A 24,611-nucleotide genomic window follows, 5' to 3' on the forward strand; every position below is an offset into this window, starting at 1 on the left:
ATAACATACACTCTCATCTATCAAACATTGCTGTCCAATAACAAGCATCCATCTGTCTAATATGTATTCCTGCTTATGCTGCTCTGGGCGGACTACACTCTGGACTGGTCACCAGTCAATCACAGGTCACACATAGAGACAAACAGCTATTCATACTCACATCAATCAAACTCAAACTTATATGAACAGATGAACAAAGTTACAAGCACAAGATGTTCAAAAAATATTGGGGATGGGCGAGTCCTCATACCAGCCCGTATCCGTATCTGATACCGACCTTATTTGTTTAGGTATCAAAGGTATCATGGAAGCATGGAGGCTGCTGATACCAGCCATCAGTACTTAAGGGGAAGAAAATCTGACATTGAGTAAGTCCTCCTTGGCAAGAACATGATCACTTCAGCATAAAAATGTATGTGGGGGTACCAATAAGAACCTTGATATAGAGGGGGGATGCTGCATTATATACACTTAGCCCCCCTACGCTCCAACAAACTCCTCTGCTCCTGTTTTCACCTACACAGACTGCTTGGTGTGTCAATCACTGTGGGATTCGGATTGACTGTGAGGGCAGGAGTCGGGACTGTGTCATCAATATATGGAATTAAGGGAGGATGCCTGGCTTAATGGCAAACATACAACCCAGACCTCAAAGCACACACACTATGTTCTACCAGAAAGTGTGTCAAAGGACCAGGTGTGAGGAAGTCCCACTGTGCGAGCCTCTTCATTGGCACCACTGTCAAACATTTTAGTGTGCATTCCGGCCATGACAATTAAGAGCATTTGATTCTGCTCTCTGGGGTTATGGCCTGAAAGCTCCCTCGACGGGCAGTTGAGGAAATTAAGTCATTTTCGGGCCCATTAGCCATGAGCGCCAACAGTACGCAGATGGCCGCTGTGGGCCATTAATGCAAAATCCACGTGGTTTAAACAGCTAACTACTGGTTATCTCACACACATAGGGAGGTTAATTGAAAGATGAGGGGACAGCGAGTGAGGGTGGCGATGAGGTTGATAGACAAGATGCAAAACAGTCAGAGACTGTGAGCAGCTCACATTGTATTTCAAAGCAATACTTGAGTACTATGACTTGATGACAGTCATTACCGCTAAGTAGACGCTAGAAAAATCTGTAATTAGTGCGCAACGTATCGCCGCCGCTGAACACAAAGCGGTCGAGAAGACAGATGGAGTGTACAATGGAAAACTGCAAAACAACTTTAATTATAGCTGGCTGCATTCTGAGTCATTGTTCTGCCATACAAAAGAGACTTCTTCACATTTTGTATTCTTTTGGGGTATAAAGAAAAAACACTAACGGGAAAAACATACCATAGTTCCCTGACCTAGAACTGTTAAATGTGATGCGTATGCTTGTGTAACCAAAAACAAAGTCATTAGCACAATATTAACCAGGCATCATACAAATGATCATTGAAATGAATCAAATGCCATTATTCCGTTCCAGCTTGTCCAAAAAGAAACCAGTTTGTAATGTGAAAACAAGCACTCTTTGGTATTGTACTTTAAAGAAACATACACGCATTACAAAATTAAACAAAATGTAAAGAAACGGAACAAAAAAGAAACATTTTTGCCATCAATGCAAAATGTGAAAAATCTGAGAACAAATTCAAGCATCACATGGTCCAGCTATGGACTAAGTCAGTCAATTGGACTGTCACATGTTCGCGGCAGAATATATTCACAATGTTGCAAATTGTAAAAGTTTGACGTGTCCTAAACTTACGATGACAAAAGACAGCAAATTATGTCACTATACATATATTGTTTGTGCCGTGATCAGCTTTTTATTGCCTTATCAGGGTTTATTATTATGGCCTTAGAACAGAGGTAAGTGCACAGATGCCAGTGTTGTCAAGCAGGAACATCCATTACCGGACAAGAGCGGGACTCTATGGCTTCTTATCAGGCGGGAGAGAGAGGTGCCAGACAGGAAGTGATACTGTGATAGAGGGAGGCATACGAGGGGGAAAAAAGAATGGGAGACAAGACAGAGCATTAAAATGAGGGGGGGAAAAAGCAGAGCTGTGACCCAGCCGCGTCGATACCAAGAAAGGATTGCAAATAATGTGATGCCGTTGCGATAAATAACAAGCAGAGCGTGGCTGCGCGGAAAACAAAACATTTGTCAAGGTGCCTATTAAATGTAATCAAGCTGCTTGATGAGCTTGCTGCAAGGTCTTAGTGAAAGGTGTGAAAAATAAAGTGGGCTTGCAAGTTTATGTGAATTTTTCAAAGGTACAAAAAAGTAATCGAAATGACAGTTTTGAGTCAATTCTAATAATGTGATTCCAAAGAAACTAGATGACCATTTTGCTTGATTACAAAAACCGACGAGGCTCTTATTGGGCTATTTGGGATGTTAGTATTTTATCCTCAGACTCAAGTTTTAGTGTATGGGTTTTGCGATTCATCGTTTTTAAAAAAGCTTGATGAACGCCAGATCATATGAAAACAGAGGCCACATTTCCCGTAAGAATTAATGTAAATGCAAACAATCTGTTCCATAATTCTAAAAACTAGATTTTTTTTCATTGAGAATATTTTTAGATAGAAAAAAACATTTGAAAGAAATAAACCAATTAAATGAGTAAATAAACATTTCACATTACTATTACCATTATTGAAGAAACTTGGTGTATGGAAGAGAGAGAGGAGGGGAATCCCACCCACATCAGGGTTTAAGTCCCACTGCTGAGCACATTCTCGTTTTGCAACATCAGCTTCCTTGATTTACGTATTTCTCCTTCACAAGCATGGAAATGATTGGTCATGTGCATGCACTGACTTTGCGTTCTTTCTTGAATTCTATCGCGTTCCTCATCTTTGTCACCTTTTGAAACCATTCGCCCATCCGTCCATCCACTCATCCATGTTCTGTACAATGGACTAGTGTTGAAAGGTAAACCGACAAATTTCTGGATTATATTAATTCCGGCACCTCTAATGCAGCCATTTTTTTAAAAGGATTATGATTCCGTGAGCGTTACAGCAGTAAATGCTACTAATACAGTATTTGGGATTTGCGTGCTGTCAAACATGACACGTGGTGTCTAAATATGTCACCTCCAAGAGACACTGAGGCTAATAGACTTCTCAATGGATCCATTCAAGAAGTTAATCCTCCAGAACCAACTGTGCGATAGTGAAATATTTTGAACGTGAACTCCAGTCCAACGCTGTTAACTGTGTGCTTTATGATGAAATATTAAACAAGTGGAGCAACCCAAGAGAAGGCAGCAAAAAGCAAATATCAAATTATTACTTTCCTACTTAAAATCAAATTAAATTAAGCAATAAAAGCAAGTGAGTGCATGTTTTATATGTTTAAAAACAACAACGACGAATTCCACGAATTCCATTTAGCGAATGGGAGAAATACCTTCTCATTCTTTAAACGTACAAATTATGTATTTATTTCATTCTAGCAGAGTGGGCAAATGTGCAAGCTGCGTAGCAGTGAATTTGAAATATATTTAATGGCGGCAAAGTCACTATAGTAAATAAAGGCGGTAGGAATACGTGCTCACACACTCAAATGCGCACGCACGCACGCACGCACGCACGCACGCACGCACGCACGCACACACGCACGCACACACACACACACACACACACACACACACACACACACACACACGCACACACACACGCACACACACACACACACACACACACACACACACACACACACACACACACACACACACACACACTCACACACACACAGCAGGCTGATGTGAACAAAGTGAGTCCCAGAAGAGCAACGCAGTCCACACAGGAGACGTGCTAATAAGGCAATTGCATCGTTACAAGTCAATGTTGCAAAATGAATGTGCGAAAACAATTTATGTGCTAAACACAAGCACTCCCATACAAAAACCTAAGACAGCAAGTAGACATTTCACTCTGGCGTCATTTGCTGTCCAACCAACCAGGAATCAATAAAGTACCCCATTTGTTTTCTTCTAACATGCATGTCTAATTAGTGACGTAATTCAATGGCAGTATAGAAAAACTCATGCTTAATTTACACTGACTGCCGAACAGATGCATAGCAATGTAATGGCCTCCATACGGACACCGCAAGAGAAGAAAGCACTGGCGTCAATTTGTCAATTCACACCAGATACAGTATGTGGTTCGTATGCGGAGACCCGCAAGCTTTTTGCAAGGCTTCTTATTTTTCCCAGATGCTGCATGTGTATTTTCATAATAAAGAAATTACACAAGCCAGACAGAAAGTCAAGTGTCAGTATTCGAGCTAGGTCGGGAATATTTCAAAATAAAATTGTTTTATTAACTCAGTTTTTTGTTTGCTTTATGCATAAAAACATATTACCTACATGTATACAAAATACAGACCTTTCATTTCAGCTAACTATGTATGTAGCTTGACATGCCAAAAAACATTTAAAAGCCAAATTTAAAAGTTAGATTTAAGAGATTAAAAAGCCAAAACACAATCTTGAAACAAATAAACATATTCTCTGAACTTTGGCTCTTCTACTATGGGTAAGTACATTTTGTGTTTAAATAGTGTTATTTTGTCATGTTTGATCAATCATGAGCTATAAATGCCATTGCACAGTGGTAAGGTTGTTTTCCAAGAATATTTAACTATACCTATAACTTCATATGTACCTGTAGTGAAAAAGCCAAATGTGACGTCTCTGTTGCCAAAATCAACAGTTCAGCCAATGAATGGGGTGATCACTGCCAGCAACCTCTCAAATTATCCACTCTCTACTTCCTTCTCTTTTGAGTTATTGTGATATACTGTAGCTACTGCGGACAGAGTAATTAGCTTCTTTCTTGACAACTGTGCTAGATTGTTTGTGGTTAAATAGAAAAATAGTAGAGTATAATATATGTGGTACCTCAAAATGTTGCCTCCCCAATAAGTACAGGGAGAGGATTGGCACTCTCTTCAGTAGAGTAACTGTATGTCTTTCTTTGACACTGTGACAAATAAATACTTCATTCTCTCTGCAATTGAATGAAAGAACACAAGGGCACTTGATGAGGAAATAACACATATAGCAATGTGTTTTTGTGTAAACTTCCCTCCTTGATACCTTGATAATATTTACTAAACGACAGGTGTACATTAATATTAACACACGCATATAACAAATCTGTTTTTGTGTAAACTTCCCTCAGTTTTCTTGATAATATTTAATAAACGACAGGTGTACATTAACATGTCTGCGTTTACAACTTTTTTTTGTCAAACATTTGTAGATTGTCACTGCTGCTACGGAAATGGAAGTGACTTCCAAAATGTAATTCCTAAGTTTCCTCGGAGCGCTGAACGATCCTGTAGCAGCAGGAATTTAGTTAGACATACTGTATTTGGACTAATGGAAAAAGGGAAAATCATTGGCAGTGTTAAACTTTCATATCTATGGAGACTTCAAACCTCCACGCCGAAGCGAGTCTGACACGGCAGTGAATTTAGATAAACATGAATCTTAATGAAATGAGACATGTGCGCGCATACTATATTAATCAACTCTCGCTCATCTATTATGCATTAGCTTGCAACTTAACTTATCATGAGCAATTTGTACCAGCATACTGCTGTCGTCCAAGCAGACTGGCTGGGTTGATTGGTTTCGGTCACTATCTGGCAAGTTTCAATTTCACTTCAATAAATTCAGCAAAATGTACATGTGTGTAAAATGTACACCATATAATGAAGGCACGCTTAGGGTTGCCCTTAACGAAGTCTGGTTTGATATAAGTGAGCAATCCCTATTTACCGTATTACAATATTGCTGTTGATATAGCAATCATAACTGAGAACAGATAATTCACCGTAAGTGCACCAAAGTTAGTTAGCATTCCAACTGACTAACATGTGGTAGCTACATGGTTCTTGACAAAGTGCAGCAATAATTTGATCATCTATTTGTCAGTCAGTATAGCAAGTGTTTGGTCTTTGTGTCACTCGGTGTTAGAAACAATGGAAGGATTATTTGATTGTTGTTATATGAAATTTTTATTTGGTTGACTGCAAAGACTTATTTTGAAGTCTATCTAAAATTTGTCGCAACTGATTAAGTGAAAATGCATAAAACATTAAAGTAAGCTTATTAAGATTAAAATTACATCACGCTTCAGGGAAAACCATGTAATTACAAATTGTCCAAAATTACCAAACAAACAAATGTTTGTTAAAATACAACTTGATAAAACTTGGTTTAACTGGTGTCATTTAGTTATATGACCTAAGTCCAAAGCCAAGCAATTTTCTGTTTTGTTTAACACAACAAAACCACTTTTTGTGCGTGTGTTTTGGGTGAAAAAAAAAAAAAGATATTGAGATACTGCTTATTATTGGACAGAATCAAGTGTTTTTGTAAAAGCCAGCAATGTATTAAAGTCGCAAGATACATTCATTCTATTTCATAGAGCACAGTCAAGTACTGTATATAATCAAACATCAAGAAAACCCTCCAAGAGGTCATCCTGGTATTTTCTTAGCTATCCTTACCTAAAATGTCATGACTGTTTTCTGACAACACAAAGCAAACATAGTATTAAGTCTGAGAGTGTCGCTAGCCAGCAGCGCGTCAGAAGGCAAATACGACATGAATTCCACATTTGTTGCTCAAATAATGCCGCTAATCCTTAACAGTGCAGCGATGCCGCCAGAGAACGGAAATCCGAAGAACTATGTGCTATAACTGATCCCACGTGTGATGCTGTCAATGTCCAAGGAAATCTTATTTCTAGGAGAGTGGTATTTTCTTAAAAGAGCAAGGCTACACAATTGCACATTTCTGAAACATAACATCTACCTTTGAGATGTTGATGGCCTTCCAAAAGACAACAATGACCAGGTGGGGTGTTGCCCGAACGAAATATAATATTGGAAAGCAGGGCTCTGAAGTTTAACTCCAGATATTTCTCCCACCCTTTTCCCATTTCACTGTTCTCTGTGAAAGGTAATTACACCACAGTGGAAGATTTTGACCAGGCAATTCCTGCCTACTGAGGTAATATCAGAGGGAGGACGGTGTCTTTGTGAAAGAGGAATAGCGGCAAGCCAGAGAAAGGGGTGTGAAGTTTCAACACTGCACTTACCCCTCACATACCACCCTTTTCATGTTGTTGTTCTGTGTGAAAGATACTGACATGGCCCTGGCCACCTGGCAATTTCCTGGCTTTGGAGATATGTTGTATCAGAGCTGTCAAAAAGGCGGAACAGTGGAAGGAATTCTTTAATAAAGTGACTAGCAGAAAGCAAAACCCCAAGTGTATAGTTTATCGTGTATTTATTGTGTTTTATCTCTGACTTGATGTTGGTTTTACTGTTTTGCTCTTAACACTTTTATATAACTGCCTCTTGCTTAGGGTGTCATTGTAAATAAAAAATAGTTCTCAACTGACTCAGTGACAAGTTTATACTATTTACTGTATTTCACCAAATGTAGACACGATAACGCTTGCAGCTGGTTGTGCTATAATATTATATCAATGTTACCATAAATTTGTTAAAGAGTGATGGGGCGGTGTTATGGTACATGTGGTCTCCTATCAGAAGTATTGTCCTCTAGCAGCCACTCTTCGCAAACACGTTTTGCATGACCCTCCACTAACAATCTGCGTAAGATTCCCAAAACAGATTACTTTTTTGATGAGGGGAAAATGCTTTTGAGGCTTGCTGACTGGTCAAATCTACAACACTTTGCAAACATAGACAATCGCTAATCAAAAAACTACTCATACCACTGATGAAATGTTTTAGAGATTTTGAAATTGTGAGTTTTCAAAACCGCGTCATACCGAGTTGCTACTACGACTACTGTTTGTGAAAGGTCATGACACGGAAAGTTTAATTGTCGCTGTCTGACAACTACTTTATATACCGCAACGGATGTTTTTTTTTTTTTTTTTTAAATAAGATGTCGTTTGGTCTTCTTTTATAACACTGTGCAAAAGCCTGGAAGAAACTATCATCCACAGACGGGAAAAAAAGTGAAATAAAAAAGTACTAAAACTCCCTGCCGCTCCCTCTCTCCGGAGAGGCCAAGTATGAAGTATTCTAAGCGCCTGATTAATTTCTTCCTGGCTGCTGGTGAGTAATAATGTTCTCTATTGTCCCTCCCCTCAAGAGGATATGAAGGGGGAAAACATCCATATTATTGCTTTTAAATCTATGAAGTTATGACAGGAACAAGAAAAGTCTAAACAATGAAAAACTAAAAGAGAACAGTTGAAGCTTCCAGCTACTGAAATGTGTGGCAGTATTTTCAAGAACTTTGGCATTGTGTCCATATTTCACTCTTGTAGGAGTTGTTGTCTAGCAAGGTGTCACTATACAGCTCAAACCCCCGCTCTATGCAAGTCATACCAGCGGCATTTTGTCTTCAGAGCACTCCTGAATTTGAAAAAAAGAAAAATAACTGGATTTTTTGTCTTGTTTGCATTGCTAATACTGCATCGTCTTTGTGATGGTCACAGCTGGAAAGGTCCAAAGGCAAAGTGTTAATCAATTAGTCTGTGACAGGAACAACAGATTACACGATGGCTCAGTCACTTAAACACTATGGAGAAGTGGATTGCTATAATTCATTTAAAACTTTCATTAGTGCCATTACTCTACAGTGAACACAAGAAAAATAGTCCATGTTAATAGTGGAGGCCCGTCATCTAGATCGGGTGCATATCTGAGACCTTCAAGTAATACAAGCACTTGCAGCTATTTTATATACGGCTTGCAATCATCACAGTTGTGAGCTGTAGCCTATCCGAACTCACTGGGCTGAACTGCTCGACAGACAATCAATTGCAAGGACGATCCCTGGTGAGGTGTTCCGGGCACATTCCACAGGGGAGGAGGCCCCGAGGATGACCCAGGACACGCAGGAGAGACTATGACTCTGCTGGCCAGGGTACGAACGCCTTGGGATCTCCCTGGAAGAGGTGGATAAAGTCACTTGTCAGGCATACCCCCCCTGACGTGACCCCAAACAAAATGAAGGAAATGGATGGATGGATGGATGGATGGATGGATGGATGGATGGACGGACGGACGGACGGACGGGTGGGATATGGTTGGTTATGAGCTGGAATGGTTTCCAGCCCATCAACAACCCTGACGCATTACAGTCTATAAAAAAGGGTTGGATTTATTTATACAGTGTGTTATTAATAAGTTAGCATTATTAGAGGGTGATTAGTAGAGAGCTATTAATTATTATAATATTAACAGTGGTAGCAATATGGTAACGATATTACAGTAGGTTCTACTGTACGAGTATCATAATATTAACAGTAAAATTAGCAGATTTTTACAATTATGTAACAGTTTAAAATGTTGAAACAAAGCTTTGACAGTTTGACCCATTACTTCCTGTGGGAAAATGTTTAACCTCTGTATAAACATACGTAGTATAATATAAAAGGCCCACACCGTATATTCATCTGTATTATAAAGTAAGTCTGTCCTTGAATTTCAAGTATGATTGAAGAAAAAAAAAAAAAAAAAAAACAGGGAGGATTCATTTTTTTGACAGAGAGGTGAGCTCAGGGAAAAATCACTCCAGCTGTTTCAGATGAGAAGGCAAAGAGACTCAGGGCGACATTTAATAGCTAAAAAAACATCTGTTAAATCAAGTATAGCCTGAAACATGACCAAATGGACCGAAGAATTTCACCTTTCAAAGGGGAAGAACAGCTCTGGCTTGAGCAACGTCAACTAAAACACAAAGTTCGACGGAATAAAAAGAAAACTGTGAAATTTTTTTTGATGACATGACGAGAGACAGATTGATCAAGGATAAGCAAGTGTAGCGGAGGTCAAAGCGGCTAGAAAACTATGGCAGATCAAGATCACAGTACAGACATATATGTAGTAAATATACTGTCTGCACAATGACAAAAGGTAAAACAATCCAGCACTAGTCATCATACGACATTTGAAGATGATCAGTTGACAATTGTGACTGGTAGGTAGAGAACTATAAAAGATTGATTTGCCATCCCTGCCTTGGCCATTTTGGGTCAGGTGTGTGTTTCAATAAAAATAATAATCGATACACAATCAGTGATGCAAGTTTGACAAACTCAATTTTACCTTGCAGAGCATCTAAAATACTGTATGATGAAAGAATAAAATCTGTGCAGTTCCTGCATGTGAATAACTAATTTGCTGTCTGATAATTGCACTATTAAATCAAATTTTTAATTCACTGCTGCAAATTGTGAGTGGCCTCACTGATTTAGATTGCTCCTGTGACAATAAAAGTTCCATATTAATCTTTTCTATTCTACTGTAGAACATGAAAAAAAGTTTTTGGCTTTTTCATTGTGGAAGAAGGATTGGTGTGCAAAAGTCTTGCCGCAGTGTCAGTGTCAAACAAGGTGGAGTCCATAGATTTAGCCCCCGCCGCAACACCGATGCCCAAGCTGTCGTCACCTCACCAGGCCGCCGGCAGCATCTTATCAGCAGCTGCCAATTACAACACCAGCATCTTATCTGCACAAGCCAATTAGAGGCGGAGCAGTTGCTGTGAGGAAATGTCAACAGCTCAGTGAACTTGCCAGGCCACTTTATCTGGACCCGCCACTTTTCACTGTCACAGTAAAGGCCGCTGCAGAGCAATGCTGTGACAAGAAAAGGCTGCAGGTATGACCAACTTATTCGCTTGACTAAAGAAAGACTTCACATGTCGCAATATGGATTTTTCACAGTAGCAGTTGATCCTGAAATGGCAATTGGAATCAAACTGGCTAACTCCCTGTGTTTTTTGGGGTATAGGTTATTGAGAATTTTCTCATGATAGACACACCTACCAAATTTCACACTGCTGAGTGAAACTGGCAACAGAGGGTTGAATTAAAATAATAATAGCTAAAATAAAATAATAATTGCAAGGGACTTAAGCGTATGTACTACAACTACATCACGTTATGCCCAGACTCTAATAAAATGTCAGATGAACTGTTTGAAAATGCCTTGGGGGGGGGGGGGGGGGGGGGGGGGGGTCATGTCAGTCTTTTATATTGTTTTCTATTTTCTTGTATCAAAGGTGAACAGTACCAAAATAAAGTGAACAATGTGGCACCCTACTATTGAGAGTACAACCCAAGTGATACCGACCATACCTTAAAGCTTGGGTACAAGGGCAGTAACGGTTATTATGTATGTCATGAACGTAACATGTACACATGTATTAGCAAACGTGTTCGATCCCCAGGACAGCTTTAGCACATTTCTCATGCTTTCTGATGTGCGAGAGGCTGGCAGCACAATTTGAGATAGAGAATTTGTAGGGTTACTTTCAACAACATGTTATAAATTTGTCAGAACTGTAGAAGTGGCGACATTCTTTCACTTTGCTCAACGCCACTTTGAAACAGTGATCCATGCCTCCGTTACATCTCAGCTAGACGACTGGAATGGACTTTATTTTGGGGTCAGCCAGTCAATCCAAAATGCTGCCGCTCACCTCGTAAGAGGGAGCACCAATTCTGGTCGTGCGCCACGTTTTAGAGAGCATTCTGAGATGCTTGTTTTGAAATTGTTAAATGGTCTCATCCCAATTTACCACTCTGAGCTCCTCCACCCCTATGCACCTGCCCGGGGCCTCAGATCCACAGACAAGATGCGACGAGAAGTACCGAGGGCTAAGCGGAGCCTCAGAGGGGATCGAGTCTTTTCTGTTGCTAGTTCTTCCCTCTGGAATGACCTCCCCTCAAATGTTAGACAAGCCCCCTCTCTGTCCATTTTCAAAACTCATTTGAAGACCCATTTATTTTTCTTTGGCGTTTGACTGACTTTTCGACCGTTATTGTTTTGAACAAAGATAAAAGGGGGCTGCTTTCAAGTGCTGTTATGAACAGAAAATCATGTGGCGCATAGATGAAAAATTGGACAGGATGTGAAGCACATGAGGTTTCAGCTTTTAGCACTGAGATTATAGCAGTGCGTTCATCTTCTCCCGAATGGCGGCATGGTCGACTAAAGCCATGGAACAAAAAACTAAATTTTACTAACTGCGTCCAGTCATCAAGTGTGTATTTATGCAATTAATTTTGAAAATACGGCTTAAATACAAAAGTTTTGATCTGCCTGCCAAAGTGTGGGCAATAATTATTGATCCTTTAGGTATTTTGACGAAAGCGCATTACAAACATGAGACATTAACATTACGATACGAGGGAACTGTTTTGCATCAAGTTTAAAAGTTTTGATCTGCCTGCCAAAGTGTGGGCAATAATTATTGATCCTTTAGGTATTTTGACAAAAGCACATTACAAACATGAGACATTAACATTAAGATACTAGGGAACTATTTTGCATCAAGTTGAAAAGTTGACGTCGTCGTCATGTTTTGCTTGATAGGAAAAACAATGTCTGCCTGCTGCGAAAATAAATAAATGAAAAGCTAATTCTTGAAACAAGTGTTTCCCTTGGTGTCCTAATGCTGTTTGACAAATGAAGACGTTAGATAAGCCCATTTCCACACTTTTATCTATTTATTTTTTACATCTGTCATTGAACCCATCAACAATATTGTTGTTTGTGTTCGTGCGCGCCCTCAACAAAAGGAAATGGCAGCTTCTAAATAAAAGTATTGCACCTGGGGATGCGGCAAAGACAGACAATTTATCAAAGACCACCTCTTGACTTTAAAATGATGATACCGAACCTAAGACAAAAGTACACCTTCAATTAAAAGTTGAACAACATGTTCTTGTTTCGGGGTATGCTCTTTGTGTCGTATGCTGTATGAAAATAATCACTGTCAGTAGTCTACTCGAATAATACATGTACTGTCGTGCCCTAATTAGTTTCAAACAACATACAAAGGCAACTCAACTGGGACACACACCTCCCTATCAATGAATTAAATAGGAACCTCAATTCTTGACCTCATGTTTGGAATACAATCAAATTTGTGAGGGGACTGTTATTGTAGCTTATCATACATTCTTGTAGTTTGTTGAAGTGGAACGTGAATGCTTGACTACTCTTAAGCTTGTAAAAATAAGACTATTGCCAAAATCTATACATCCATTTTCTATGCTGTTTATCCCAACCGAGTTGGGTGGCAGGTGAGCTGAAGCTTAATCCATCAGACTGCGGGTGAAAGAAATGGTAGGCAGCCAGCTAATGGCGGGGCACACATATACAAACGTGAATTCACACTCTGCTTCACATCCAAGAGTTTATGTTTTTGGAATGTAAAAGGAAGTCGGAGTACTCGAGAGAGAAAATAAAAAAAAAACTGAATTTGGACAAAATATCACGGTCTAATGAGTTTTTAATTGTATCTTTTTTTTTTTTTTTTACCCACCATTGTCCTCCAATATAAAAAATAAAATGAAATTCTGAGGTAGACACCAACCATATTAACATGAGGCAAATGAATGATTTTTGGAAAGTGCTCACTAAAGACTTTAAGATGACACATACACAATCTGGCTTTGTAGATTCTGGATTTTCAGCAAACTATCTGATAGGTTTGGTGATTATGTGAGGAAAATTTGGAGCTGCAATAGGGTGAATCTTAAGCGACCAGGATGGAAAACAGGTATCGACGAATGGCTTTCCATTAAGTTTACTTAATCGTGTCTCTAAGGCTGGAGGAAATATTCAAATACTTTTTCTCCCTCCAACTAATCTCTTCAACAGTGTAGCTGTGCTTGTGCCTCGAGGTAATAATAGGATTGAGGCACAACAACATCATCCCATTCAGCTATGATCAAACAACTCGAGGCAAAATGCACTTTTTTAACGTTACGGTGTGCAGAGCTGGAGTTAGTCTGCAGGCTTTGCCATTAGCCTCGGTGAGAGTTCACCAAGCACCTTCTGGCACCATTCATTATTTAGCTCTCACATGAATGTAGGCTCTGCAAGATGGGGCGAAGCGGCAATAAATCTTTGACCGCTACACTGCACACAGGAGCGACAACTCAAGAAAAAGTCAAACATTTACTGCATTGTTGCTCATGATGTTTGGTTGCTTCGTTTTGTCTAGCTTGATGCACCGTGTAGGACAACAATGAGATGCTTTTGCGTATTGCTGACAGTATTTGAACCCGCGGTTTACGCTAACATATTGTTGCGATGATTGGCCGAGGGTATTTATTTAACCAACTGCTGAAGCGGGAAACTGGAGCAAAAATAACACAGTCATGCACACATGAACGAGAGTTCCACAACTACTGTAGAACTCGGTAAACTGCCGTCATAATTGTTGTTTTCCATAAATGATAAAGAACAGATGCCTGTTAGTATTGTTATATTGTCTGTCGACATTTGTTGGTGAACTGTTTGTGTTCAATATCCATTGCCTTAAGTGTTATAGTACGTGAAGCTCTTTGTTACAGCTGCAGCTGTTGTAAAATGTGTTGTGTTGTGGTGTGGCTGTTGGTGTTGTGTTGTATTGTACTATAACACAGCTACATAGCTGTTGTTTGTTAGCCAATCTGGTGTGTCCCCTTTTTGTGTTAGCATTAAGCTTGTGCACTTAAATGCAAAATGTGGTTGTTTTAAATACACAAAGTAGAATTCTCTCTATTACCTTGAGTTCAACTGCATTAAGCAGCTTGTTTTGAAGATTTTGTTTCACTATTTGACAGACTGCTGCTTGCTGTGAAGGGAGCGGAGTTAATTTTACTGTCACCATAGAGCCCTTGGTTGTCAAGCTGTGATTAGCAAGTCAAAGCAAAAAAAAAACCAACAACATATTTTAAGGCATCACTATAATGTAAAACTACACGAAAAAAGTTTCCATTCTTCAGTGGTGATGCTGTTCTGTTTGCCAAACAATTTTAAATAGGCTCAACATGTTTGTGTGTGGGTGAACTGATTTATTAACAGTTACGTCTCGAGTGTCTTTGCTTTGGGTATGATATCACTTGGGTTGTAACCCAATAGCAGTGCTGAAGGTGGTGTGGCTAACTGTTAAGTGCGCCACACAAATTGGCAAACAAAAGATTTGACCTCGAAGCTATAATGAATCATTTTAAAAACAATGGGAAATAATGTTTGGGCACTTAACTTTTTTTCCACATGGACATTTGCTGCTGTGGATGTTCTTTTACAGTGACAAATGTCTATGGAGATTAAGATGCCCAGGTTTGGAGTAGCTTTAGAAGGGGAAAAAGGTCCCCAAAAAACTGTTTTATGTAATTACTGGGACTCTGAGCTGATTATTTGAGCTGATCAATTGATTATCCTATGGATTATTTCAATTCATTAATCGGGTGGACAACATGTCAAAGTAAGTACTTGAATCTTGTGGGGAGGGAGGGAGTACATGCATTGGCTCATCAGTAAATATACAGTCTTTATCGCTGCTAGTGCAGAAGTAGAGACAAGTTAACTTTTATGTCATGACACACACACACACACACACACACACACACACACACACACACACACACACACACACACACACACACACACACACACACACACACACACACTTTTACACGCACAAATCCCCAAATGAATCAGAAGGCAAGAGGCAGGGCCCGATATGCAGTCTGCTATGCATTTCAAATGACTCCTCCACTCCTCCATCACCACTAAGACAGCACTCAGGATGCCAGCGGCCGCTTCTTGCAAGCTGCATATTTAATTTAAAGAAATGGAATGCAAAACTTATAGTGCATTCATGATATCAGGGTTCAAGGCCACAATCAGATTCCCGGGTTCAACTGCATTTCCATAATTGTATATATATCATTATAAATATCATTTAGTTGGTGTTGCAAATCATGTTATTGATTTGACATTTCGTTCATTGCATTTGTGACCTCTCTTCTCAACAATAGCACAAAGGAAAATCAGCGCCGTCCAAGCCTCTTTAGTTTGGACCTCCTGCCTGAAACAAACCCCCAACCCAAAGAAAATCAGGTGAAGTGTTGTGATTTTAAAATGTCTCATTTCAATTTCTATTCTGAGTTACATATGCTTTTGTAATCCATTTCTCACCTGTGGCCAATAATTACTATTGAATAAAACCTGACCAGGAGTCAGTGTGACATGAAAAAATGTAATGAAGATTGCCTTTGATATTTTCATCACTGTCCAAACAAAGTAAACACCTCCAAATTGTGTTAGTTTATAATCCCAAAAAACGAAGAGCCAACCTTCCATTTACTATAGTGCTTAAACTCGTGAAGGTTGCAGATGAGATAGAGCCTCTTCTAGTTGGCCTTGGGCATTAGGCTGAAGACACTCTGGATAAGTTACACAGTGACTTAGTGTTTCCTCATTATGAGGCGTGGCTTGATTGAATGATTTTTTTTTTCTTTGTGTCGCAAGCCAAAAGTCACCCAATATTTGAATTTTAAAATGTTTTTGGTTAGGCAGAGACAAATTAAAAACTACCTGTTCTTTTTTTACATGTACAATATATCAAACCCATAGCGTGGATTTGGGTTCCTTGTGGCCTTTAATGCCAAGCAAAAAAGCAGCTTTTAGCTACCCTCTCATGCTTTGTTTTTCTTGTGTATGTGAACTGTTGAACCCGGCGGTGGTGTCCCGCATTCCCCAAGCCTGTGCATCATTGGTGCAACACCCTGTGCATCATTGGTGCAACACTCTGTGCTCTTACTGTGAAGGCACATAAAATAAAATAAAAAACAAATGACATCATAGAGAATTTTGTTTTGCTGTGAGCGCGTTGAGTATACCCTTCTATTGAAAAGCGCAATATAAATCCAATGCATTATATAAGGGCTACTTTGCATGAGGGTTCAGGAAAGAGTAATCACATGGGCATCCATGCAGAAAAGATTCACTGGTGATAGTTGGTCCTATTTGGTTCAGGGCAAAAAAAATGTGAGTGAAACAGACCCTAATTCACCATAACCGTTGGACATGCCAGCATTTAACACGCTGTGTGTTTCCATTTCTGTGCCCTGTATTTTGATATACAGTATATAGCTCAAAACATTGATTTGGGACATGGAGCAACAGTCTTACTGTATTTTGTATTTCGAGTTAATTTTGACCCCAAAATAACTACAACTAAACATTGATGTCACGCCTAAGAATAAACTTCTCCCTAATCAAGACAGTGCCTGTTATGCTACTGAAAAATGAAAACATTTGTCGCAAAATGGACAAACATCGGAAGCTAAATCGCAGCGCAGTCGTACTTTGATGTCACTGGCACAGATCTACTATAACCTTCTTAATTGAAGTCAGTGCATACTTGCTGTTAAGACATTTGACCCAATGTGCAAAAAGGAGAAGACGTCACATTTATGTCCAGATTTGCTTATTTCTAAAAATCTGAATCTATTTAGTAATTCAAGGTGATTCTCGTAAATAGTAGTCAATATAGAACACAAGGAATATTTTTCATCTCTTAGCATCAATCTTGGCTGAGTATTCGCTAGTATGTGTTCCATTACTTATAAAAGGCCATGCGCGGGTCCATCTTCCTCGCTTTAAGACACACACGCACACACAAAAATGCACAAGTACCTCAAAAGCCAATGAGCTGTCAACGGTGACAGCTAACGTTCCCTATTACATTATTTACCTTCTGACAACTCTCTGTCCGCCAGTTGTCATCGTACATTCTTTGTTTATATGGAATACGTGAAACCAGATTTATTTATTTATTTGTTTGTGTGTGCGATGCTGTGCTATTTTTCTTCCCATACTTTGTTTATGCATGATCATGATCATAATTACCATTAAATTATATTTTCTTTCTTCTAATTTCAGCAGTCCAACTATTATTTCTTCACAAACCTAAACAAAACACTAGGAAATTGACTGATTTGTCTTCAGCTGAATGTAGCATTCTGCGCTGCGCATCTCCAAATCAGTCTTGGCTCACAACATGCAGCCAATGCTCAGCGGGGCTTGAGGGAAAATGAACATCTCTGGCTGCGTACTGAGAGTGATCAAATCAGAAGCGGAGGGTCCTCGCCGTGTGTCCGCTGGCCCTGAGTTGAAGCTTGCTTTGTGGACACGCACAAAGAATGAGCATGTATTCAGTAACCCAACACACACAAATCGCTGTTTAAGGACAACAGTTCAAATGTTGTAATATTCACATTCCACCAAAAAGAAAACACCTTGTTTAATAGATTGAGAATGAGTACGTGTCTGTCCTGCTTAATTGTGAACAAAAATCCTAGGACCCCAACAGAGTGCTTACTTTTTCTCCACTATCCTTCATTCAGGAAAAAGAAGTGCCTAATCCTTTGAAGCTGGCTTAAACAAGGTCTAGCAACGTGCGCTAAATTTTACAAGCTCTAATTAAGGCATTCAACTTTGTATGTCAAAGCGTAAGCCATGGCCACTCACAGGATGTGAGGACATCTGTGTTTGTGTTGTCTTGGCTGGCTAGTTGAAACGTTGTAAATATTCGATCAGCGGGGAATCATTAAGTCTGAAATGAATCGAATTCCTTGAGGGCTGCATTAAACAAGTCATTTGTCTTGTTGCTCTCTTAAATTTACCTCTAATTTAATGAAATAAAATTGCAGCTAATCAATGTTGTTCCAAGAAGCGTGTGTTGTGAAGGATGTTTATGCACATACGTACATGCTCACACGCACGTGTGACAGATTGCAAAGCGCAAAATCAACAGTAATGAGAAAAATCTATCCATTACTGGTCCCTCAACGAGACTAAATCAGCACAGAGTTAATGAGCTCCATCAGCAGATGAAACCTCCCAACTTGAGCGTGTCACACGAGACAGCCAATGAGAAGGCAGTCCCAGCAAATGTTCGCTGTCCAAAGCGAGAGGCGCTCAATAGAATTAAAGACAAGAAATTACATGTAGAGTACAAAAAAAAAAAGTATAAGACTAACCTTTATACTCCAGAAGGGGAAAATATAATAGCATAAAACCTCCTGAGAATATATCCTCTCCCGTGAGACAAATTGCCCATTACGTAAGAAACGACATGTCACTTTTCATCACAGTCCACGGCGGACAGTAAATAGTAACTATAAGAAGGCTGTGACTTGAACATGATGTGACAGGATGAGGTATAAAATACTGAGGGATTCATTGCATTATACCTAAAAGCTATTTGGACAGTGTGCATTACTTAAGAGGAGGAGGATAGTTGTCCAAGTCACTTGGCCTAGATTTACACTGCACGCTTCAAGTGATATATTTTTTTCTAATAAAAATAGTTGAATGCAAGAAGGTGTGTCCATGATTTAATACGCAAAAAAAATAAAAAAAATAAATGGTAGTAGTCAGTGGAGTCATGCTGCAGTTATTTTCATTTAAAGTGGAGGGAAAGAGTTTAAGTGAATTTAGAGATTTGTTTCTAAATGTTTGAATGAACATGACTGCCAAAAACATGTGCAAAGAGGGGAATTCTTTAAAGAAATCAGAGTTACAATCCAGTTTACAGTTAATGAAGGGTTTATGATGTTAGACACTGGATCCGTATTGTTTAGAGTACTGTAATCACTCTCTTCTGGTACGAATTATCTTCTTGTACGAGTAGGCTTCATTATAAAGCTTTTACTATTTTGATATTTTATGTCCTTACTCTAAAGTGTTTGAGTGTAAATAAGCATATGCTTTATATTTCATATCTGTTGAGCACTGTGAATTGCCCTTGGGTTAGACGCGCTATACAAATACTGCCGCTTTGACTGACGCCGTGCATGAACGATAGATGGATAGATAAAACACATTCAGGCGTTTGCTGCCTGACAAAGGCTGAGGTAAAAGAACTGCAGTTATGCCAACAGTGTTTGGATTGGCGTCTTTGAGAGCAGAAAAGAAACATCTGCACTCAAGTGGCTGCTTGTTTAACAGCACTGACATTTCCATATGCGTTCAGACTTCGAAAAGCAAATTGTCACAGAAACAGCACTGCTACACAAACCATGTCGTAAATATGTCATGTTGGTTCAAGTTCAAAAACACTTTTAATGTTAAGTGAACGTGTCTTTGTAAAACCTGCATTAATTGTACATCATCTTCCCACAATTTTTTTTATATAATTACCTAAACAAATCAAATGTCAATTACAAATGTTTGAGCTCAGCAGAGCAAAAACATAAAACATGGTGAAGACTCCAATTTCTGCTAACAACTCTGACTAAACATAGCTATTCAGAACTACATCAGCCAGTTGAGACGCAAACTGTCACTTCATAATTCCTTGAAAAAAATACTTTCCATCTAACCAAGGTCTTGTGGCATCTTGGGGTCTTACAGACAGAGCACACACACAAAAGATGGCTTTTTTTTCCAAACGAAAATAACTTCCACAGAAACAAAAAAACAACAACATGCAAATAGGTGAATTAGTAAATAGTGAACCACTAGTTTGTGTGGTTCAATGAACTCTGCTGTAGTCTCTAAAAATAACCAAACTATCATTACAATACAGTTATAACACTCACCACTTTCAATTTCCAGTTCTATGGTTATCATCGCACTTACCCATCTTTGGTGACATTCTAAAAGCATAAAAAGTGTGAACCAGCTTCTTGTTGATCTCAGCCACTTAACAATTATGACACTTAAGAACGATTTTGATATGATACATTAACTAATTATTGCTTTACACGGGAAGGGAATTAACATTTAAAAGCAAAGCACAGAAGGCATAAGAAACGGCACCTCCTAGTATCAAGGACAGCTTCTTTTTATGCACAAAAGCAGTTCATTAACTTGTGTAATGAGAAAGTCTCATTTTCATTTGACGTATTGATTGGCTGGCAACCTTAGCTTAGTCTAACTTATAAAATAATTACAGTGTGCTAAAGCCATGTGTGTAGATGCATACACAAGCATACGCAAGGTCAGTTGGCATTGGTATGAGGAAAGCAGAAACGGTTGCCGCCGTGTTGATTGGCATGTGACGTTGGCATGGCAACAGACAGTCAGTCAGGCAACCTCTCAACAGAGCGCTCAAAGATGGACAGACAAGCTGAGCCAGAGGACACACCTAGCAAGTAGCTGACTAAACAGTTCTTTTCTGCCATAGCGACACCAAATAATAGGATTAGGTAACAATTTGCATTCCAGTGATTTGCCATTGGAAGCAACAAAGGAAGCAGGAGGGAGGGGTAAGAAAAACAAGGCTGCATCACATTTGCATTTGGACAAGCGCACATTTAACGTAAAAACCCGCTATTGTTGCGTAAGCGTCGGTACCTGCAGGCAGGCTGGCTCGCTTCCTTTTCTTGCTGTTTTCAGACGCGGTTTCCAAAGGTGGACACTCAGTCACCAGTGAGCCACTGGAGCTGTTGAAGTGCAGGGGGTCGTTGTTGGCGGCCGGATCAAAGGGCAGAGCATTGAGTCCTGTGAGAGCAAAACACAGAAAAGCATCGTGTTAATAAATAAATACAGGCCGACGTGGAAAAATGACACGCGTGGGAAGACCACTCAAACATTAATACTTCCGTGTCAACTGCTATAGTAAACAAGCTATGGCGAGATTCAGCATAGGATTGACGAGCCGGTGATATATCTGGTGATTTTTACATTATCATTCTTTTAAGAAATAGTTTCCTCTAGTGATGAAGCGATACTGAAACCAGTATCAGGGATCTGTTTCAATACAGTACAGTTACTCATAGATATTCTCGGCTACTCTACGTACCAGCACTACGTCACTCGACTGATACAATGGCCTGTGTTGAAGGTAACGTCAAACATCTGCATGAATGTTTCTGTATTTTGCCTGGTTCTAGGTTATTTATCACCTCTTTACAAGGTCTGTGCAATTAATCAAAATTCAATTACAACTACTACACTCCACGATTACCAAATTGGCACAATCGTAAGAAAAATGATTATTAATATGCATTAATATCCAAATGCACAATGTTCATCGATACAAGGAAAATATTCTAGAATTTATACAGGACATTTGCATTGTTATAAAAAATGTTTGGTCCATTATGGAACTGACATACATATATATATATATATATATATATATATATATATATATATATATATATATATATATATATATATATTTATCGTGGTTTGTCTTAAAATTTGTCTCAATATTTTTTTACATCGTTTGACTAATTGTGATTTCAACTGTTACCAAAATAATCGTGATTCATATTTTGTCCATAATAGATCAGCCCTACATCTTTGTCATAAACTGCTGCGGCTCAGTGCAATCATGCTAACAATAGCGGTCACAGAACGGCCGTGTCATCCTTCACATGCAGTCAGCTAATTCATTGGTAGAGAATCTGTCAATAATGTAGAAATGATTGTTAATTAATTAACAAGGCTAAATGAAGTGGCCTACCCAACTATGACTCGCAGAGGTTGCTGATTGACTCTCAACTAGTTTGTCGGCTAAAGAAACAGCCTGCATTCATGCTGCAGCCACAGCAAAACTCCTCTAGGTAACCCGTTACACCACAGGTGTCATACTCAAGGCCCAGGGGCAGATACGGCCAAACTCAAGGCCCGGGGGCAGATACGGCCCGCCGCATCATTTTATGTGGCCCGCAAAGACAAATTGTGCATCAAATTTGTGTCATAACTAGAATTGCAAATTGTCTTTACTTTTAATAATATCTTTTTTTTTAAATATTTGACCAGTTTTTACTCGTCTGATTTGAAAAAAAGTTATTTGTCAGTTTGTTTTGTAGCTTTCACTGTATATAATATGAGGTGCTCATACATTTATTTGGGTTGACAGTCATAATGGCCCACCGAAAGAAGCTATGACCACAATGTGGCCCGCGAAAAAAATGAGTTTGACACCCCTGCGTTACACTATTGAAGACAAGAATTCCAGAATAGTCAAGTTAGCGCATCAGTCATTTCTGCATTGCACACTGGACTCGACTGTCAGACATTATTTATGTTGACAAGCTCATATTTCTTAACAAGCAGCAGTGAGTTGTCTGTTTCATTATGCTTATGTGGTGTTTGTGTTTAATAGGAGGAAATTGAGCTGGGCCCCATGCGACACGGTCTTTCGGCACCAGTTGAACCAATTGCCATGAAACTGAGCACGGAAAACTCTCAAGGACCTTTGGCCAAACTTGAACAGGAAGTCAGCCATTTTGGTTTGAAGTGGGCATTTCTCATAAATTCTAGGGCTCTTACTTGGATGAACTACAGGACAACTGGGGAATTTGTCCAAATAAGCCCCAGTCAAAAGGAGCTATTCAAGATATATATGTGGGTGGCGCATGGTGTCAAAGTTGAAAGAACTGTTCAATGATTTGCCATTAAAGCAAAAAAAAAAAAAAAAGAAGTTGAGATTTTCTGCCTTCATTAATTTTGTTTTGTGATACATGATTTTTCACAGACTGGGGAGAAAAACAGAAGACGAAAAAAATCTTATTCCCTTCATAAATAGTGAATCGCCTAGAGCTCTGAAATTGAAAGAGGTCTGCATAAAATGATATTGAATGGCCTCATCTCATTTTTAATGACAGGTCATCTCATGAATGTTCATGGTATGCAGCGTAGTATATATTCATTATTTTCAATGCGTTGGGAGGGGAGGCGTTTTCTTCCTGAGACAATAATGGACTTAATTTATTGGTTGGGGCTTTTCTTGTTTGCTCACCAAATCTTTCTTCTCACCGACTAAATCCATACCTATGTACTGAACAAGAAAACATCCTCAACTAATGAGTGAAGAGATTCACATGGAAATCACTAATGAATCTTACTTGATGTGTTTTGAATGCTTCTAAGTATCAGCACTTTTGAGTTCAATGTAGGCGTTCACAATTCACAGCAAAGTCCTGCAGAGACTGGCTCATGAAAAATTCATGGCATTTCTTTAGCATTCACATTTGTTGTTGTTGGCCTTGCAGAAACAAGCCAAAGAGCCACCACTCTAGGTTACAAGCCAAACACTGACAAAGACCTCTTTGATTAGTTTGACAAAGTTTGAATGTAATTTCACCTGCACAACTTTTTGGAGGATTCAGAGCAGTTTCATAATAACAATGACAAATTCTAGGTCTCTATTAAGGTCAATGCAGTAGGAAATTTACAGTACACACAAAGGAAATATTCAAAACAATATGGTCATTTGGAACTGGCAAGTGCATGCTTAGCAGGCAAGTGGTAAGAACAGCAGAACAAGCAACAACAACAACAAAAAAGAAAGAAAGAAAATGTGAATGGCTAAAGTGAAATAGTTGGATATTATATTTGGTGTCGGACATATTTTTGCTCATGCAGTTGCAAATTCAATATCACAGAGAGTTAAGGCAATGGTAATGAGTCCTTCCAGTTAAATATACACACGTTCCTTTAATCATTAAACAAAGATCAATGCTGTAAACTCAATTTAACCTCGATTTATCAACAGCATAAAATGAAGCAATTCGCAAGATAAAAAAAGACTTGATCCAGAACTTGGAGTAAGCCACAGTATTTTTCATTTTTCCTGTCAATTCACCAACAAGGTTTTTCTGCTCGAGAAAATGTATAAACGTTGCAGAGGCAAGGGTCATTTTCTGATCCACCGTGACAAATTGAGCCTATAAACACATTCAACAAGCGTATGTGTGCGCCTGTTTGTGTGTGTGGCGGGGGATCAGAGTGAATTGGAGGTAGTTGAGGTTTAGAAAGGAGAGTTTATTATTTTGTATAAAGTCAGCCTGGTCCT

General features: G+C 39.1%; 1 protein-coding gene across 8 annotated transcripts in view; it reads right to left on the minus strand.

The window, feature by feature from the left end:
* Nucleotides 1-24,611, minus strand: part of enox2 (ecto-NOX disulfide-thiol exchanger 2) — a 152,915-nt gene that overhangs the window by 53,878 nt on the left and 74,426 nt on the right. For 7 of the 8 annotated variants that reach the window (XM_088385240.1, XM_088385247.1, XM_088385288.1 and 4 more), the window contains one exon: nucleotides 21,158-21,304. In XM_088385240.1, the coding sequence (XP_088241366.1) occupies nucleotides 21,158-21,304 (147 nt within the window). Of the gene's footprint in view, nucleotides 1-7,119; nucleotides 7,224-21,157; nucleotides 21,305-24,611 lie in introns of all 8 variants that reach the window. The other variant, XM_088385262.1, reaches the window with a different exon arrangement.

The sequence above is a fragment of the Syngnathus floridae genome, chromosome 1, assembly GCF_059516105.1.
Source record: "Syngnathus floridae isolate MCC-2025c chromosome 1, RoL_Sflo_1.0, whole genome shotgun sequence".
NCBI lineage: Eukaryota > Metazoa > Chordata > Actinopteri > Syngnathiformes > Syngnathidae > Syngnathus > Syngnathus floridae.